The sequence below is a fragment of the Rhipicephalus sanguineus genome, chromosome 8 (assembly GCF_013339695.2).
Source record: "Rhipicephalus sanguineus isolate Rsan-2018 chromosome 8, BIME_Rsan_1.4, whole genome shotgun sequence".
Taxonomy (NCBI): domain Eukaryota; kingdom Metazoa; phylum Arthropoda; class Arachnida; order Ixodida; family Ixodidae; genus Rhipicephalus; species Rhipicephalus sanguineus.
The window spans coordinates 49299718-49320456 of record NC_051183.1 but is presented as its reverse complement, the minus strand read 5'-3'; the positions used below and the strand labels follow the sequence as shown (position 1 = coordinate 49320456).

At 43.9% G+C, this 20739-nt stretch overlaps 1 protein-coding gene across 1 annotated transcript in view; it reads right to left on the bottom strand.

The window, feature by feature from the left end:
• Positions 1–3164: 3164 nt before the first annotated feature.
• LOC119401852 (rab-like protein 2A) overlaps positions 3165–20739 on the bottom strand; it is a 54076-nt gene continuing 36501 nt past the window's right edge. Inside the window, exons 2-10 of the mRNA XM_037668846.2 lie at positions 20446–20520; positions 18729–18878; positions 9264–9293; positions 9061–9140; positions 8649–8728; positions 6886–6997; positions 5688–5785; positions 4728–4811; positions 3165–3443 (exon numbers count right to left, since the gene is read on the bottom strand). Coding sequence (XP_037524774.1) covers positions 3369–3443; positions 4728–4811; positions 5688–5785; positions 6886–6997; positions 8649–8728; positions 9061–9140; positions 9264–9293; positions 18729–18853 — 684 coding nt within the window. The 5' untranslated portion in view covers positions 18854–18878; positions 20446–20520 and the 3' untranslated portion in view covers positions 3165–3368. The remainder of the gene's footprint in view (positions 3444–4727; positions 4812–5687; positions 5786–6885; positions 6998–8648; positions 8729–9060; positions 9141–9263; positions 9294–18728; positions 18879–20445; positions 20521–20739) is intronic.

Genomic DNA, 20739 nt, shown 5'->3' with positions numbered 1-20739 from the left:
TACTGAAAAGTTATATAAATATAAGATTCGGCAGTGTGGTAGATAAGGATGCGAAGAACGTAATGCGCAATTTTTGTCGCTCTGCTACAAGGATTTTTCGAGATAAAGACCTTCAAAGTAAAGAAAATAACGTCTCCTGGGACTATTTTGAGGTTTTTTATAAAAAGATCTACACTACACATCAAAACTAAAAATACCTGAGCAGAAGCAAAAACATGCATATATTTAGTTAAAGAAATTTCAGCTACCTAACTTTAATATATTTTGTGCAATTCATAACGAAAGTTGGCCAAAACAGCAGAGCGGATGAGCGCTCTACTCCACCTCTTCGTCATTATCGATTTCCTGTGCTTCGAAAAAATTTTTGGTGGCAAAACAAATTGCGGATCTCTTCTTTCCACTCATCAGGCAATAATATATAAAATTTTGAAATAAATTTGAGAGGTCGACCAGCCATCGATTGTTCGATCTTACGTGGAATCACCCTAATAAAACTTTGAACTCGATTTTCTCCTCTAATAATAAACCTATAGTGATGGCGAAGTTAACGACATTAGTTCTCGGAGCACAATTTATCGATCTAAACCGATTCATTGTTTCTCTTTAGTGTCCCTTTAAACGCATAGTTCGAGAGGAGTGGCTTGAGGAAGTAAATACATATGAGGTTCACGTGTCGCACCCTGTGGTCATAGCTGCCATCACTCTGGCATTTAAGGAGCCTTGATGCACAGAGGGCTGGAACTGTGTACTTTGTCAAGGTACTGAACGGCTTTGCCAAAGTTGGGTTGCCTTTGAGCGCGCCGTCTGCAAAAGCTCGCAAAGTATTAAGGACAAAAAGGAGCTGGTCAGATGGATACAGTCCGGGCACTTTCTTTTTTTCGTCCGACTTGCACAGCGGCACGCAGCAGTACGACATCGCAATTCATGCAAGCTACGTGGTCACGACAAAGGATCAAAAAATCTTCCATCGCATTCAACTCGCTAAACCCAACCGCACGTGTCAAGGCAGAGCAAAGCAAACAAGCGCTCTAGGCCGCGCCCGCACCAGCACTACCGGCTCAGCGCCCGACGCTGTTTGCACAGCGCCACCACGCAGTCGCGGCGAGCGGGGGAAATGCAAGCGCCGACGGCCGCGGGAGGGTGTTCTACCAGGCACTGAAAGTTATAGAGGAGGCACTGTTATTATGCACGCAAAGAATCATGCATTTTCGCCGCCATCATAGCTTTGGGTTTTGTTCCGCTGAATGTAGCATCCGCGAAAACGGGCGGTGAAAATAAAGACAAACACAGAGTGCAAAACAAACGGGATACACCAGCGCTATTCAAGCATAACATCACACATAAATTTAGCAACGTAGTATTGAAAGTCAGCGCGCACTTCTGCTGAAAATGCCGGGCGTACACGCGAGCTTTTAAGTGGCACTAAAGAGCAAAACGATTTTTCTCACATTAGTAAAGTAGTCTTCCATGATATCAAAAACACCACGCTTTCTGCGCGAAGACGCTTAATAAGTGAGAAAACGCGCAAAAAGAAAACACTGGTAGCTATGCCACCTTGGGATTCCCGCACCATTTGCCGTGACGTCACATATTTTTCACGGCGCCTGCTTGGCCCTAGGCAGTTCCTAATCGGGTAAATCGAAGTAAATTGCCCTCTGAGGGGGCCAGAGACTTGACATAACGAGTTTGGGGAAATTTCGTCGAGCCAGTGGCGCCAAAATATGTTAAATTCTCTTTGAAGTCTTTTACGTCACGAATGACAAAGTTCGGCGCGAAATTTAAAAATGAAACTTTGAACTTGGTTTTCTCCTCTAATAATACACCTATGGTGGTGAAATAAACTACACAAGAGTTCTCCGAGCACACTTTATCAATCTAAACCAATTCATTGTTTCTCTTTAGTGTCCGTTTAAAACCGGGAAAACCGAAGCGCTAGTAGGGCGGCCGCAAACAAAACGGAAGCAAACTTCGCAGTAACGTGACGGGTACTATCGCAAACAAAACCAAATACGAAAGACTGGTAAGCTGAGCGACTACACTACTCACACTTCGTTCCTGCAGTACAACAATGCAAGTACTGGCAAAATGTTTTGGCATACCTTTTTATGGTGATGTGGCTATATTCACTCCTGTGTATGTGCACTTTCAGACGGAACTGAGAGCGCGTTTATAATCTAATTTGTTGCAGCGCAGGCACACCGACGCACGCGTTGAAATGCGTACACATTAAGCACTGCATCAGCGCTAAGCGATCGGGAACTCCCACCTCCAGCACGAGGGTGTACTCACTCTGACATACTAAGCGGGGCAGTTGTGACACGAGTAGCAGCGATACGTTGTTAACGTCATAATCCTTCGTGTAAGCGTGTGCTTGTGTGCGCTGCGCACAAAAACAAGCCTATAGGAATTGCACAACTGGCCCACTGCTGGAAGAAAGTACAAAGCATGGCCTACTCATCTAACCTGTAAGACATTTGTGGACAACAGCACGTCCTTTTCAAGAAAGAAAAGACAGGCACCAAGGAAGGATAGTGAGGTTATCTTCGGTACCACCTCAACGATTGAATACGCTTTTATTTGCTACCAACAGGGCGCCACATGCTTACAAAAGAAAGCCTCGACAAGGTTTTCGCTGTGCAGACTGAACTTTTTGCGTGCCAGTGGCCTATTGAATAGGCTTTAGTACTCCCGCTCTACAGCTTCCGTTTGTTTATATTTATTTTATCGCGTGCCTGCTCTTCTCTCCGCTTTCCTTTCCACCTTTCTTTCCATTTCCCCCTCCCCTTAGTGTAGGGTAGCAAACCGGATGCTACAATTCTGGTTAACCTCCCTGCCTTCCTCTCGTTTTATTATCTCTCTCTCTCTCGACAAGATTTATTGTCACGACGCTCGTTGTAAGTTGTTAATGCAATTTAATGTTTCCCTGCAATATGAGCTTCCGATGAAAAAAAAAAGGCTAGGATTGAACTTGTTTTAATATTAGAACAAATGTAAATACACGCAGTGAGTTTAAGCGACACTGTAATCCGCAGTCTGCATTGCTGCAAATATGCAAGTACCGTTATATGCGAGCTAGGTGACGGGCAAAACTTTTACGTTATAACCATACATTAAGCGAAGTAGTACCTTAAGGCTTCTAGCAATGAAACGACACAAAACGTAACACTTATGGGTTTTATTTACACGGCTTATGTAGGTACTCCCTATAAAAGGTTGCTTTCCAAACGGTGGTACTTTATACTGTGCGAATTGCTATGCGAGTGCATAAAATTCACAGCACCCCAGTCTAAGTCAGTCTTGGGCAAATTGCATTCACAAGAACACAGGACACTTCGCGGTGTTCCCTTTAAGGTCACCACCACATGGCCTCACACTGGCTTGACCGATGCACTTCCGCCAGAAGTTGAAGACGTGTCTTCAGTCTCGCCTTCACTGCTGAAGCCCTGAAATTAAGCAGCGATCTGAGGTGAGGCACTGTTGATTGAAGTGTGAACCACTCTTCAAGGAAATAGCAATCTATACACCATAACAAAAGATTGTTCACGCAACAATAACCAGTCTCTCACTGGTGGGGCTTCCCTTCTTTTAACGCCACGTGCCACGTACTTCTAAGTGAGCAACGGCGTGCGCACTATCAGCGTGGCGTAGCATCCTTGCTGACGAACTGACACACAACGAGTCTCAAGAAAGGAATTGAAAGCAGGCGAGATGACGATTGCTGTTGTGGAACAAAGAACTCCTGAAAGGGTGCAGCTGTTTTTAAAGTGTAGCGCAATGAATTCATCATAAATTTACACAGCAGCGGTGTACAAGTAATGCATTAACAAAACCTTTACTGCTAATAAATTACTACCACGACTTCCGTGGGATACTTTATATTTCGATTACCTACAAGTGAAGGTGTTGCGGTGATCACTTGAGCATTTATAATTACTTGTTTCATTTACCGATAGAAACGTAGCACAACCTTTTGTATTCGAACGAGAAAAGAGTTTCGGATAAGACGGAAGCTTGAAGTGATAAAAAAAAAGCAGTGAGCAGGGAGCACCGCAGGAGTCAACGTGTCGACGAAGGGATGTACACTTGTCAAAACGTTGGATCCGGTGACATCCCCTATTCGAGGATGTTTCCGTCTCTTCAATTATATTCGTATTCATTTTGATCACTACAAAACGTCCAGGTTTAGCCTTACTGAAAGCGAAGGCTGATGATGTATGCGAACGGCAGACGAAAACGGATAAGCACATCTGGAGGTCTACGCTCGACATTTCTGTAACTTTGTGATGTAATTAGCGATAAAACATTTACCATCATAAAGGCATGCTAGCTTGCGCTGCTGTCTTTTCTTGACATGTGACTCTTCAAACCAAAGCCTTCTGTTATTCTCCCTGAGGTTTAGGACAATGGTATCGCAACAAATAATTTAAATGAACGTTAGAGGGAAAGAAATAGCGGCAGATGTAAAGGAAGGATTTTCATATATATTTTTATTACATATAGCATCGAATCACGTTCCCGCGCTCTGCAAAGTGCCTAGACAAACAAGTTTAATTAAAATATTATTATATGTATTTTTTGTTGCTATCAAGATATGTCTGCCTTTTTCGTGATCAGAGCACCCGAAAAATATTTGTATTTCCAATTGCATTCGTCGAACATCATAGTTGAACTGGTAGCATGAAGGACTTGCATGCTGTCGTTAGCAGGATGCTTTCATATTCACGTACCTCTAGTTCTTGCAGCACTTGGTCAATAAAATCCGTGGGATCCTTCCGATACCTGTACGCGGCCGCAATGGCATCTCGAAACATCTAGACAGAAATGAAAAGCACGTTATGAAACCGCTAACGACGACAACGGGTGAACAGTACCTCAAGGAACCAACAATCAAATAACGCAATTTTTACGATAGTTTGAAATACAACATAACCAGAGAGTAATGCACTGCAACGGCAGAGTTCTCGCGGAGCGCTCTGAAAACGTATGATAGATTCATGGCAAGTTCCGTATACTTGCTTTTGTTATTGTGACAAAGGATAATATATTTAAAATTTAGATAATCGAGTTCAGAAATATCATAGAATCATGCATAAGGCAGCGTACCCACGAAAAACTCCAAGGAAGCATTTTGTCTTGTAGAAGCAGGCAGAGTCAACGAAACAAGCTTCTGATAGGGAGAGAGCAGCTAGCCTTCTAACACCGCGACCTCCTAACCTGAAATTTATCTTGTATTACTATTGCTTATCCTTTACTGCTACTCAATTTTCGCAAATTCTCCAACGCCTGTCCAGGATGTGGTGCCATCCCCACAACATTTCACGTCACCGTAGAGTGCACCGCTGCCTACTTCCCTCCCCTCCCACCAATCCTTCGGTCCACCCGCACCCCAGAGCAGTGGGAACGCATCCTTCGCGAAGGCGCCCCCGAGGTCTGTCGGGCGCTCGTCCAGCGGGCCCGGGCTATCGCAGAGGTTGCCATAGGAGTCCCGGAATAGGGACCCTCCCCGTTTTCTTTGAATTTTAATAAAGGAATGTTTTCATCATCATCATCATCGCTAAACCTTCAGTACGTTGCATTGTTACAACAAAAAATTTCATGACATGGCCTTTCATGACAGTAGCGATTATAAAGAAAGCAGCGAATTTTTTATAATTGTTACGCGAGTTTGCGCTCGTTCTGGAACTCACCTTGACAACGTTCGTGCCGTCAGATGCGGACACAAAGTAGAAGGGCATGCCGTTCTTCTTTCCAAAGTTGAAGCTCTTTTGAACCACAGTACTGTCAGCTGTAAGAGAAAGACAATTGCACAGTAAAAATACACTGGGCCTACAGAATGCGCATCTGATTATATGCTTTCACCTTGTGACGCACTTGTGTAAAGATACATAGTCACAATATTCTAAATAAATTGTAATAATTATTGCTGCGTAATTATGAAAATTCATTAGCAATAGAAAAACTGTTATCTTGATATTTCCATTCTGTTGAATGAGCCGTCAGAGAATCAAGATGTCGTGGTGTAAAATACTAATGAATGTAAGGACAGTCTATTTCTATGCTTGGCTGAAAATCATATAAACCCCGAATGCGTCCGTTATTTAAAATATGATGCGACGAGCTAAACTGCCATGTCTAAAGAAGCTGCTTGTCGTCTTCGAAGGGGGAGGTATCTGGGTGGTGTGGCGTACTAAGGTAGCCCACGTAACGCAATGCTCTTTAGTGGTCTCTATGCCTATATATAACTACTTCCACGCATTTATGTTGCGTTGTCTATTCTGGTCGTTTTCTAGGTCGATGGCTTTCGGGATAATGTCCTCAGTGGATGTTGGCTTGCTAAGGTAACGGGCGGGACCTGTAGGCGTTGTGGCGGACGCTGCCCTACGCCGGTGTGAATGCATTATTGAAACTGCTGAGTACAGAATACGCCACATAGTTCCCTATAGGCAAATGACAATGGTGCACGCGGACGATTATTGCAGGGTTTGCAGCTTTAAGCTAGTTGTAATGAGCGCATTTGAAAGTTGGGCGGTGTTCTTGGGATAGCATTATCTTGGCCTTTTTTTTTCTAATTTCAGGAAACCATGTAGTCAGTAAACGACCAATAGCCATTATCCTTACATGTCTTTCATGTATCACGATGATTTCATTAAGCAGTGTTCTGCCACCAGTTTATTCACTTGGTCTGAGCTACGTCAAAAAAATATCTCATATTTGAAAATTTTGTCTGGAACTAAACTGCTATGTTAACCGAAAACAAAAATAAGTCGTTCAAATGCTCGTATTTTGTACCACTACGTGTTTGCAGGCTTTAGAGATAAACACATCCTTGTACCTAGTGTTACAGTAGCGGTGACGGGAAGAAAAGGTACTTAACCGATTGCTCACCATCAATTTTGTTTGCTACGCACAGACAAGGTATTGCAGGCCTGTGCTCTCTGAGCTCCTTGTACCAGTTGGAAAGGTTCTTGTACGTGATCTTCCTCGTGACGTCGAATACCTGTTGAGGACAATCAGATATCAGCTTTGTAGATTGGGATGTCCACAACGTTCCGTGTATTCAAGAAGCAAGAGTCTGCTTCACTTTTACGGGAGCCAGAGCGGCTTGCGTATATATATTATTCTTTATATAATTCTGATTAGATATAATCAAGCTAAAAACTGTTTGCTAATATTTACACGAATAATACAAATATATACTAAATTCGAAGCATTTCATGATGAACAAAATGAATTTTGAACCTGTCTAACCTTCTACATCTTTGTGCTCGCGTGCGCAACGCACCCTATTATTCCATATACACAATGGCGAGTTTTGAAAGAGGCGCCTTCCTTTGTTTTCTTCTCCCTTTTGTGTTGTGGTCGAACGTCTTTGTGTTGGTGGGCAAATGAAGTGCGCTTTCGCATAAGTGGTGCCAACTGCTACAGTTTTCAATAAGGGTATTTGGCGAACATGTCGGCGCAGAAATCTTGACATCTAAAAAATAACTTTGGCATGTTCCCACGAAAACAGATTTTTTCACAAGGGTAGAGATGCGCTCTTGTTCGTAAGACATAATACAATTTTGAAGAGTATCTTGGCGCATCGTGGGAGTGCTACCATTGCATATATTTGTGCTTCGGTTTCAATAAAGCACATTGTTGAGCGATTTTGTCGCATTTAGGTAATTGTGCAGATTTCTAATGAAATGTTATAAGCCATTTAGGTAAATTTTGTTAGAGCTGTTCATGGAGCTGTTAGCGTATTTGCACCGCAGCGTCGCTGAGCACCAACTGATATAGCTTTTCGAACCGTCATGGGTGTTTTAGTGCTGTCCCACATGAGATCTGGGCTGTAGAGAGGTCGAGATGGTAAAGTGTAATGGTCGAGAAAGAGAGCCTTGCAGAAGGACAACCTAGTGCAGTAATTGTGAGAATTTGTTAGCTGCGAAAACTACACGCTCTGACGCTAAATATTCTTTTATATTGATCTTGTAGCTGAGTTTAAAACGCGAGAAATTCGTTCGTGCCAGCAGCGCAATATTCGACAGGCGAATGTTATCAATAACGTAACTAAGTTCAGAAGCTAAATCGTGGTCATGCAACTAGTCTTATCGCACTCAGTTACGCAGGCGTCCATACTGTCACTTTCATATATTCATTAGCGCTGCGTCTATTTAATGTCCCGTGGAGTGTTAATACGCTAAGCGCCGTGTATTCTTCTCGACGTCTTGGAGAAATAGACGCATTATACTGACTCCAGGTTCTCAACAAAGATTTTTCCGCTGTGCATGAACCTAGAATAGAAAAAAAAATGTCCAACTGAAAATGGAGGTGTGACATATAAAACCAATCAGCAGGTGGAATGTGTATTGGCGCCAGAAAGAAATGATATTTTCCCAATGTATTCGGAGTGGCCTTTCCTTACACCGTGATAATTAGCCACAATGCCTACAGGCGCATTCTTTGCTAGCTAGCGACAGCATTTTCTCTCGGCATATCTGCGATGAACAGTCGATTTATTTCTAAATTAGATTTACGTATACACTTCGTGCTGTATTTCGCTATAGATGGGATTTCATGTAGGCACCGATAAAATGCCTCGCGGGGCAAGACGCTTCAAAGTGGGCATCGAGTTTTACGTTGCAGAGAATACGTAAACGTCACGTTACCAGAATGCAAGCGTCCGCATGGTGGTAATAGGAAGGGTGAAGCGTCTTGAACCTTTCTTGGCCTGCGGTGTCCCAAAAATCTGGAATGACACGCGATGCTTATGGTGTTTGCCTAGACAGACAACTCTATAGTTTATATTACATTAGAAGAGGAGGAAATATCGGACAGCTAGAATATGCGCTATTTCAACAACATACGACGTGTAAAAGAAACTAGGCTCATGACATTTAAATGCCTCGGTTAAAAAGGCGTGGTTGCATCGACACGAGAAACGACGCTACTGAAGGTTACAGATTACTCAGTAATAACAAGCACTCTGACTTCGTCCCGATGAACCAATATGCAAAAGGCAGTGATTCACAGTGCAAGCATATATCTATATAAATGCATTCATGATGATTGTATACGCACCGACTATAACAGGCTCACCATCTACTTTCGTCTTGTGCCGTAACAGTGTGAGCGCATAGGTTGAAGCTTGGTGAGGCTTGCTGAAAACGCAAGCATCGGGATTGTGTAGTTAAGGGGAAAATCAAGGTTTCATAAGCGTTTATTTACCGCACAATATAGGAAGAAGAAGTAATGAGTGAGATAATGTTCACCAAAAAGGATACTAAGCATCCAGCAGGAATCGCTCCACGAGCCTGCGTCGAAGAGAAATGAAACGCAGATAATACATTAGATGATATTAAATACTGAATAAACTTAACTACTGTATGAAATAACTGTGGTGGTGGTAAGAACTTCGGAGGCTGTGACGAAGTCATGCAACTTGTGAGAACAGAACAAATGTTCTAGGGCAGGTTGAACGTGCAAAGCGGCTTGACCCTCGTTGCCTTGTCGAAACGATGGCTCCAGCGACACTATTTACTGAACTACTTCTCGTTACCAAATCACGTAGTTAGGCGCAGAACGACGCATATGAGAACACGCTAGCGAATGACGTTTATTTGAGGTCACGTGTTCGTAGTGTGTACGCCAAGTGAGTATGTATTACCGGCTCGTTCAACAAGTCACACATTTAAGTTCAATTGATTACCACGAATGAAAAAGGGGACTTTCTGAACATTTGCGCGAAAGCTGAAGGAATAATAACTTTTTCACATAAAAAACTCCAATAAAATGCATCATATAAAAGCCAGTTCACACTATACGACGGTGCTGCAAATCGAAAATGTCTTTCGATCCTGCACAATACTTCTGGCTAATTCAACACAGCAAACAGTGGCTTCCTAGGTTTTGATGCGCCATACTTGTTTTTCGCAAATATGGTTGCGCGCTGCGCTGTTGCGTTACTTACATGTGACCCAGAGTGTTGTTAATAACTTGTTGGTCATCAGAAAACCGGATTCATGCACCTGGGTTTGTCTTTTGAGTTCTATAGACGCTTCCTAGAGTTATCGCGAGCCTCCGTGAATTTCTCACACTGTGTAATGTTTTTCAAGATACAGCGTACGTTCGTTCGTTCGTTCATTCATTCATTCATTCATTCATTCATTCATTCATTCATTCATTCATTCATTCGTTCGTTCATTCATTCATTCATTCATTCATTCATTCATTCATTCATTCATTCATTCATTCATTCATTCATTCATTCATTCATTCATTGAGTTGCTTTTGTCTACTGCAGCCACGCTTGGCCTATGCAAGAGTGGTCATCATACAGCAAATGCAGAAAAAAGTCACGAAACAGCAATGCACGAACCAATCTCCAGGTTAGGAGTTCCGATGTTTAATTGCCGAAAGGAAAAACGAAACTGTGTTTCAGCACGTCTCGTCTCTTTTAAAATGCTAAAAGGTTTAATATGTTAGAGCCTTGAGTACAGCAAGGATCAGTGAACTTAATACATTTGTCTAAGAAGTAAGACGAGAGGAGTTGATTAAAGAGCGCAGAAATTTGCAGCTTTCAATGTTTGCGATGTGTTGGTAAAGAGAGAAGGTGAAGACTAGAAAGGTTGGAGGAAGACGAAAAATATCTGTAATATATACGGTACGCAAAAGGTACGGTTTTCGTCTGTACAGATTCAATCTTGTGGCTATCATTTTTCTGAAAGGGGTTCTATACTACAGGCACTTATTCAAGCATTGGCCGGATAGTCTCCCGGCTTGTATTGAAATAGTTGCCAACGCGTGTACTTGCCGAATTTTGATAGTAGGCGTTACGGTCAATATAAAGCGAGGTACAGCGTTTTTTTAGTATGGAATATTTTGATTACCTCAAACAACGTGATCTGTCAAGTGTTCCATAAAGCGTGCATCGCATTAGCGCTGTAGTCGAGAATTAATTGATCCAGCTAACCCCGTTTATGCAAGCGAACCACTCGTTTCTATAGTACCCTCATGAAATCAACGAGTCACAGGTCGATATTTAGCCACGGTGTGCCTAGTTCGACGTCGACGGGGAATAAAGAGAAAGAACGTGTTTGAGTGTTATTGTGATACGCAGCAATCGTGTCAAGAAAGCAGGTCGTGGGACTATCATCGCAACCGTTTGTCTTCGCAACGCTGTTTGAACATCCTTATATACATGCGATTGTTATGCATCGGCGACAGCAGCGAGAACCTTTTGTCGATCGAATATATTTCATTGGGCCGGCGAGGTACATATAAATCATTTGGCATCGCGCAGTGAGTTCCTGACACTTTATTTAACGTATTGTTATGTCCACAAAATATACTTCTTATACTTTTGGCGCGGGCTAGGGCGCTTTCATTAATTTCTTTATTTTTTGCCCCAATATACCTAACGTCATGCTGAGAGAATACATAGTGGCACTGCAAGGGGTCATCTTCTCTGTTTATTAGTTTTAAAAATATTTTTCTGCCCCGGTATAATATATCTCATGCTGAGGCTACCGTTGTACTTATACTCGGCGATAACTTTTCTTGGCACTGCTGTGGGAGCTACAGCACCGAAACACATGCTGTGCTAGCGCTAAGAAATAGTACCTAGTTTATTGATGGTGTTCTCATTTGCATTGCCAAAATAAATACTGCTTTATTTATTATGAGACTAGGACATTTACGGGAAGTTGTAGGTAAAATGAAATTGCAGTTCACTTTACAAAGATTTTTTTTTCTTTTTCTATTTCTAAGACAGCACCACGTTTTATGCACGCATGTTTTCCAAAGTTCACATGACGTAGCTGACGTGCGTTTATCCGTATGCGGCCGGAAACTCACCGTTTATTGCCCAAGAAAAAATACTCGAAGTCTGACCCTGAAATGTACGCTGAACATTCGAATGGTCCCTCTTCCATTCACATTTTGTTCAGCTATATGTTTTTCTGAACTTGTTAGAACGGCGAGCAGGAAAAACTGCAACTGTAACTGAGATCAGCTACAAGCGGCCTTACTAACAGCGAAGTAACACCAATGTGCGGAAGCCACGCCTCCGTAGCCTCCTCTCCACTGCCAAGATACTCACGAGTATAGTTATACGGGAAGGGGTAATCTTATTTATGTACTTTTTATTTCTTTACGCCAGTTTAACCTATCTACTGCTGAGATGGATCGAAGACGCGATAAATTCATCGTCATACAGGAAATCAGAAACTCACATAAAAAAACTGCCGTAATGGAGAACATGGCACGTTTTGCGAAGCCAGGAGACAGAAAGCCTAGCCATACTATATACTGCCCTTTCTTGCGTACCTTGGCCAAGGGCTAAATATCATTCGCGAGGTACGAGACCAGATATTGGATGTGAAGCATCTTATAGCGGAGTTCAATCCGGTGGTGGTGGTGGTGGTGTGCAGCGTGACCACCCTTACTGCGCATGCGCATACCCTCTCCCCACTCCTCCTCTCCACTTCCCCTCTCCCATTCCCCCTCACCACTTTCCCTCTCCACTGCTCCTCTCCCTTCCTCCTCTCCCCACCTCCTCCCCCCTCCCCCTCCCGTTTCCCCTCTCCCCTTCCCCTCTCCCCTCTCCAATCTTTGAAACGCAGGCTAGACATGCCGAAATTCTCTCCTGCGCAACGCCGCGATGAGCACTAGGGCATGTGCGTACCCTCCCCCTCTCTCTCCTCTCCTACGCTGGCGCCCTCTCGCGCGCCTGTCGACCGCGTTCCCCGCTCGCCCTGTGAGAATTAACGGCCAGGCTAGAGAGAAGACAAGACGCGCGTAGCGTTTCTCTTCGCGTTGCACGACGCGAGGTCCGTAGCATGCCCAGCGAACGCCAACGGAACGCGATCGTGTAAGTGCTCCGGCTTCGCATCGCCTCATAATCCCCGTTAGCGGGAAATGGAGCAATTTTGTTTCCCTGACTGAGCGGGAGCAATACTTTTTCTGCTGGGTGAGCAAATTTGTTTTCGAGTAGACAAGCGCAGTATAGGCTTAGATTCTATGACTCGTCATTATTAAAGGGACACTAAAGAGAAACGATGAATCGGTTTATATCGATAAATTGTGTTCTGAGAACTCTAATGTCATTAATTTCGCCATCATAGGTTTATTAATAGAGGAGAAAATCAAGTTCAAAGATTCATTTTTAAATTTCGCGCCGAAATCTCCCCGCGTGATGCCACGGATTTCAAAGTGTACTTATCGTAATTTGGCGCCATTGGCTCAAAAAAATTACCCCAAAACTTGGTATGTTAAGTCTATGGACCCCTCAGAGGACAATATACTTTATTTTTACCGATTAGGAACTACGTACTCCGGCGCCGTCAAAACAAGTGACGTCATGGCGAATGGTGCGGAAATTTCTAAGGTGGCGTCGCCACCCACATTTTGTTTTTGCGCGTTTTCTTCTAGCAGCAAGCGTGGTGTTTTTGGTATCGTGAAAGAGTACTTTACTAAGATGAGAAAAATCATTTTGCTCTTTTGTGTCTCTTTAGGCTCTAGGAGTCAGGTTCGATTCTTTGGCATGGCGGCCAGATTTAGGATTGTCGAAAACGTAAGGATGCATGTCCTCTCGGATTTAGGTGCATGAATGAATGAATGAATGAAATAAACTTTTATTTGCCGAAACAGTGTTCCCGAGCTCGTAAGCTCGGGGTCACCCTAAGTGGGAGGGTCCCTCAGTCCAGGAATCCTCTGGCCGCGATCGCTTCCCGGACCCTGGCGACGGTAAAAAAAACTTGGAGGATGCTTGAGCTTCGCCTTCCACAATAGAAAACGACAGCATAATCTTGAGGTTCCAAATGCCCATAGATGTTAAGATTCTAATACGCGATGGTGAAAATAAAAAAAACAAGTCAATAAACAACCAACCAAATAAATAAATAAATAAATAAATAAATAAATAAAGAATATGCAAGAAAGTTATCTGCCAAATTTCATTACCTCCTCTCTGCTGCTGGAAATCTTTGAAAAAAAAAAAGAAAACACGCTCTACTTGTGAAATAGAAAATTGACATTGTAGCTTTAAGAAAGGTTAGCAAATTGGAGCTAGCATACCGAAGGACAGCAGCCTTGTACGAAAACGTTTAGAAAGGTAAAGTTTCACTTAAACAAGATAAAAGAGTAAATTCAGAGGCCCACGGCCATTATCCTCTTGAATATTGTGATTCACTGCAGGACTTCTTTGCTCCAATATCTAACCAGTCCGTCACGCACAATACTCATATGCCAGAGCTACATTTGTTCTGTCAGAAATAAAGGCTAACAGACGCAGTGGCGCTGAGCAGCATAGCGGATTTCGTTAAATTTGAAAACAGATTAAACTTTTATAATTCATAAAGGCAGATTATTGATCATAGTAGGAAGAGCTGACAGGTCAACGTCCGGGGTGTTAACAACTGCTTCGAGACAAAAGGAAGTTGACGTTCAGAATTTATGCGGCTTAATTATTTCCTTCGAAGAGCACTCTGAAACCAAGATGAATGCATACCAACTCGCTCAAGCTTCCATTCCTTATGCACTCTGAATCCCAAACGTGAACTTGCAAGATCTCAGGTGTCATGCTTTGTAGCATACTACCGCGAGTGACTTGGTAAGACACAAATAGGTCCTGTCTACTTATGCCTTTATAAATATATCCTGTTTATTTATGTATGACATAAGTAGAGCGACTGTCTAGCCAGCATAAATAGACGTGCGCCTGGAAGGCTGCCACAGTCATCCTAATTCCAAAGCCTAGCAAACCGTCTTCAACTCAACAACCTGAGACCCATTTCCCTCACTTCATGCGTAGGCAAGGTGATGGAACATGCCTTCCTGGCACGTGTCAACACTCACCTCGAATCCAACTCTATCTATCCTCACACCATTATATGATTTCGACCTCACCTGTCAGCTCAAGAGGCTATGCTAGAACCTAAACACCAAGTCCTAAACAATCGTTCTCGTAACACGGAAGCAATCCTCGGATCGACCTTACTCAAGCATTTGACATTTCCCATGCTGCTATTCTTGATCAAGTTTGTCACGTCCTACTGGGAGAGTGAGCCTAGGAATTACATTCGAGACTACCTCTCTAACCGCACGGCCACCCTTTCGGTCGGAGATTTATTTGCAGGCACCCCGCAAGGGTCAGTCATCTCTCCCACGCTCTTTAACTTAGTCATTCTTGGCCTTTCACAGCAATTACAACAGGTCGACAATATCCACCATACTATCTACACCGACGACATCACCATCTGAGCGTGCCAGGGTAGTGATGGTCAAGTGGAGTCAGCTCTGCAGACAGCGATTGATACTCTTGAGGCCATCTCCAAGAAACCGGAGTGCGCTGCTCACTCGGCTAAACCGGAGCTTCTTCTCTACAAGCGCATTCAGCGGGGACGCCCCCTAAACACCAACTTGAGCAGCGACCCTGTGATGTCATCACCCTTCACCTTCAAGATGCCAGCCCCATCACTGCACGTCCCTAGTATCCGGGTCCTCGGTCTCATTATATCAAACAGTGGCTCTAACGGCTTGGCTCCCAACAAAATTTCTGCTCAATCTCAAAACACCTTACGTCTCCTGAAACGTATATCCAACCGAAGAGGTGGTCTCAAAGAAAAGATAAACATAGTTAATCGGTTAATGTTTGTACTGTGGCAGGTGTTTGCCACAGAAGGCCTTTATTGACACTGGAGTGCTATTCTATACACTGTCGAATTCCGCCAAGTTGTCAAATTGCGCTAATTCTCATTTATGATTGTCCCAGAGGCTACAGTCTCTCTGGTTGTCTTAAAATCGCGCCATTACGAAATTTGTCTCTATAATGAATTTTGACAGTGTCCTTAATAGCACCCCTGGCTGGCCGTGCCAACCAAGTTTATACGCGTATATGCCCTACGTAAGTTTAAACTTTGAATTTGTCAACTGCATACGAACCGCCCTTCAAGAAAATTCATTAGGAAAAGCCTATATCGCTATATAAGTAGGCTATCGCCGTTTATTCAAAATTCATGAATGTTCTATTGCCGTAACATAGTTATTAAGGTATTGCAGCACATTCGTGGTGCTTGTTTGCTGACCTGAAGTCGCGGCATCGAGTTCCGGCAGCCGCGGTATAATTTTGGATGGAGGCGAGAATGCTAGAAGCCCATTTACGTAGATTTAGGTGCATGTGAAAGAACCCCAGGTGGTGGAAATTTCGGGAAAACCCCGACGATCATTTATTATTATTATTATTATTATTATTATTATTATTATTATTATTATTATTATTATTATTATTATTATTATTATTACTATTATTATTATGTACAGCCCAGCTGATGAACAGTAGCATCAGACGAGTGTGCTGTCACGACGGGTACCTTCATTCTGGTCAACACCATCTGGTCACGCACCTCGCGCCATCGTATTCAAGGTCTGCGTGTCGGACCCAAATCAACTCAAAGCCATATTATAGCCCGGTGAAATGGCGCGGCTCCCGGCCCGTCAGGATGTGCGACGTGAGCGATTACCGCTGTCTTCTCACGCGATGTTGAGACGTCATGTATGACATATTTCGTCATGTGTTCCAGGAACTCTGGCATGCGAGAAAGAGAAGATAAATTTGGGAGCGAAATCGAGCAGACACAAATAAAAGGAGTGTCGGATGCAGTGCACTGGCCATGCGGCTTCATCGAAGACATTAAGAAGGCCAACGCGGCGCCATTATCGACCTCACGGAAAAAGGCGCACGGCACGACTTCCGGGGAGGCGAATAAATAATCCTTAAGCGCAGGGTCACGGAAGGCTCGTCTGGCGCTTGTCTGATCGCCTTTGGTAGAAACGTGACTATTTATGATGGCATAAACCTTTTATTTTCGTGAATAGAGAGACTTCCATTTCTAAGGCAAGAAAAAGACAACGCTAAAACATAGCTTAAGGGCAGCATTCCTTCAAGAGGATTAAAGGTCGTTCGCATCTAATGTGTCTCGAGCATTAATTGAGATTTTTTCTCGCTCGTCAAATGTACATTAATCGCGTTATTTCAAAGTTGTTCAAGCGTTTTCTGTGCCATTGCTGAAAGTACCACTTGTGAAAAAGACATATTGACCTTAGACAGAATATAAAGTGCGGTAGTCAATGAACGCCCATCACTTTTACGGGGAACGCTTCCCTGAGGTGCTGATGTTCTCTAAGCATATCGTGAATCATACGACACTAGCTTTGTACATTGTCCTGAATGAGTCAAGCAGCACCAGTTACAGCTCTATTTGAGGTAGAACACACTCATCTGTGAACATCGAACAGTGATCGGAATGTTACAGTAAACTGTCGCGACAAGAAGTTCGTAATTCGAAATGTGGTTTCGTGCGACGACATCGCTTGATTATTGAAGTTCGAGCCACGTCTGGATGGAATTGCTGTATGATTCAGAGATCGAGACGTTTTATGGCTGCGCGTTAAAGGCATAGGCGTGTGAGGGTTCTTCATTGGGGGGGGGGGGGGAAAGGTTTCTCCCCCCCCTTTTTTGTCGAGCCCGAAGAAAACAGGCTTCGCAATGGACGCAAAAGTGAAAATGAAATGATCACATGCTTGTAGCAATAACGTGCCTTTTGTCCCACCATTTGCGGGAATAAAGTTGGGAAGTAAACAGTTCTGGTAATGTAACATCAGGAGTTCGCCACTATTGTCAAAGACCTTCAAAGCCATAAGCATGCACATTAAACAATCCCCACGCTCCCTCAAGCGCACGCCTATATATGGTGAAAGGCATGTTCGTAAGACAGGTCTCTAAATGACATTGTGTACTTTATATGCACACGCAAAAAAGAAAATCCATTCATAAATGTTTATTACCTAGTCCTGCCAGCTTATACGTTATTTTAATAACGTTTAAATTTTGACTCCCGAAGTTTCTACTTAGCACGTCGCCAACTAAGTTGATACTTTAGGAACCGAAGAAAACGACGTCAGTAATGCATCTGATATTTTATGACAATTAAACACGCGACGCATTTGTAAGGAGTCAAGCAGATCTTTAAATGTGACTAGGTGCACGAACTCTGTTGACACTAACGGTGCATGCCAGCGAAGAGTTTTGTGAAACAGCTGCTGGTACCAAGAAGTTACACGGGCAGGGGGGGATATTTTTTAAAATGTCATTCTGTTAGTTGTGGCCTATGTGTGACTTCACTATACATTACTGGACATTGTTTCTTTTTATTTAACACATAAGAAGTATTATAATAAGTCCAGCTGTCCATACGGAGTGCTAAGATAGCTTATAAAGATAGAGCGTAGCACTAGGCAATGCGTAAATTGTCGTATAACTTGGTAAGTAACTGGACGTGACGCTCCTTCTTTACAGCGCATTATAAGAGATGATTAGTAGACGAACATACATTATATGCGAGACACTAATATAGCAAGGCTAACGAGATACATTGCATAAGGTAAAAAAAAGAAAAGGCTCGCGGTTTTGCTAAGTGACTGCTTGGTTGAGGTTTTGCACGTGGGTATATGGCCAGCGGCCAAAGAACTTTCAAACTAATCACAGCTTCATAACCGGAGCCGAAACTTCTCTCCTGTGTGCTGTCACGGGCTTTTAAGCAGCGCTACAGGCTTCAGCGGGTCATCGGTCTTGAACAGCGAACGATGTCTTAATTGGGCGACCGCACCCGTACACGTAAGACTGTGACAAGTACTCGCTGTTTGGCGACAATGTTATGAAAGTATGAAATAAATGTCAAACGAGGACTCACTTTGACTTCCCCACAGCACTGTCACCCAGGCAGATCACCTTGAGTTTCACGTGTCCGTCAGCGTCATCTGCGCTATGCTCCAAGCCCTCCTCCGTGCCTCCGGCGCCCATCGCTCCGCCGGCCATTTTCCGAGATTGGCATGCGCGTCAACTGCCACGAAGACGAGTACCGCGCCAGCGTAGCCCCCGTGCAGCGCGAGCGTGAGTGCGACGCAAACAATCAATGATGAACAGCGAATAACGTAGCACCGACGGCATAGAGACGCCACGGACGAACGAAAAAAAAAAAAAAAAGCCACGTGACAGCGAGCAGTGGGGCGTGACACGATGTGTCCCGATCGACTGGCGCTATGGCAACGTTCAGAGCGCGCGGTCGCAGGTACCGGTGGCATGCCAGCGAGCGACATCCAGTGAGCGTGACAAAGACAAGGCATGTAAAAGGCGTGGCTGGGTCTTTAGAGCGCGAAGCTTTGCTTGTTTAGAACACATATATGCCCGTAGAAAAGTGTATAATGGTAATATTAACCACTTCTTCTTTGTTACAGCAACCAGGGAACTGCTGCCATTAAAGCTTTAAAAGAACAATTTCTCGCAGAACATGTCCTTCTTTATTTCTTTTTTCTCTCTGCGCGTGTCTACACTCTAAGAAAAAAGCGAGTATTTCGGGAGTATTTCTGCTACACAACAATAATCGTCATCTGGCATGCTCGCGCTCCCTTTCTTGAACACCCGGTTCTCGTCACTTTCCTACCAAAAATGCTATGTCACGCTGATAACGCGCGGGCCGTTCGTGACCGGCAAGTGCCGGCACCGTGGTGATAACGCGAGGAAAGTACGCGAGGTCGATGACAATTATTGTTGTGTAGCAGAAATACTTCCCAAATACTCGTTTTTCCTTAGAGTGTATTTGCATGCACGTGTGCGCGTTTCATGTCCCTGTTCGCCTGTATAAACGAGGAATGCGATGTGCGGTACAAGCCACGACAGTAAGTCGTAAGTACTCGACCACGATAGCGTTAGTTTAGCTCTAGCTTTATGGGAAATAAACGGTCAGTAATGAAAATAAGGTAGTGGATTTTTCAGTAAAGCCTAGTTTGTCAGCGTTTATGCTCTTTGAGTCATAATATTGCCCATCCGGTGGTGCTTGTGGTGGTGGTGGTGGTTGTGATGTTGCAGCAGGCGGGGTCAGCCTGGCCTGCATGGCCGGCAATTGTTCTCCCTGAGCATCTCCTGAATTGTAGGTGTCTGTCACCACGTGTTGGACAGCCTACTGTCTCGCAGGAAGACCAGCAAAATTCGTTGCTCGCTCCTCCTCGTTGCCGCGGGCCCTCCAGGAAAAATGACGTCTTCAAATGTCCGGTGCCTACAACAACCTATACAGCTGTACACCAAGAAATATCTCGCGCTCTAGCCCTGAGGAAGGAGCTTTCGTCACACATCATTTTCTTTTTAATTGGTGTAATAATGTGCGAGGTAGTGGCCAAGTACTCCACCAGTGTGGCCAGTGCTTCTCTGGTTAGGGAGTGGATTACCGGCTGTGGTCACCCGTGAGGTCGCACCCTAGGCCTCTTTATGCAATTACATCACCCCGCCGATTTTTTTAAAAACCTGATGAAGAATAGCGCTAGATTCGGCAGACATATTCAAATCGTGAATGGTACTTTACCACTACCCCCCAAGAGGAAGGTATATAGCGGCTGCATCTTACCAGTACTTACCTATACGGAGCAGAAACCTGGAGGCGTACAAAGGCGGTTCAACTCAAACTGAGGACGACGCAGCGAGCAATGGAACTGAAAATGATGGGTGTAACCTTAAGGTACAAGAAGAGAACAGTGTGGGTCAGGGAACAAACGGTGTTAAGGACGTCTTAGTCTAAATGAAGAAGAAATGGACATGGTCAGGGTATGTAGCGCGCAGGAAATATAACCGCTAGTCATGAAGATATAACTGAAGAGAAGACAAACGGGGGAGACCGAAAGTTAGGTGGGCAGATGAGATTAACAAGTTTA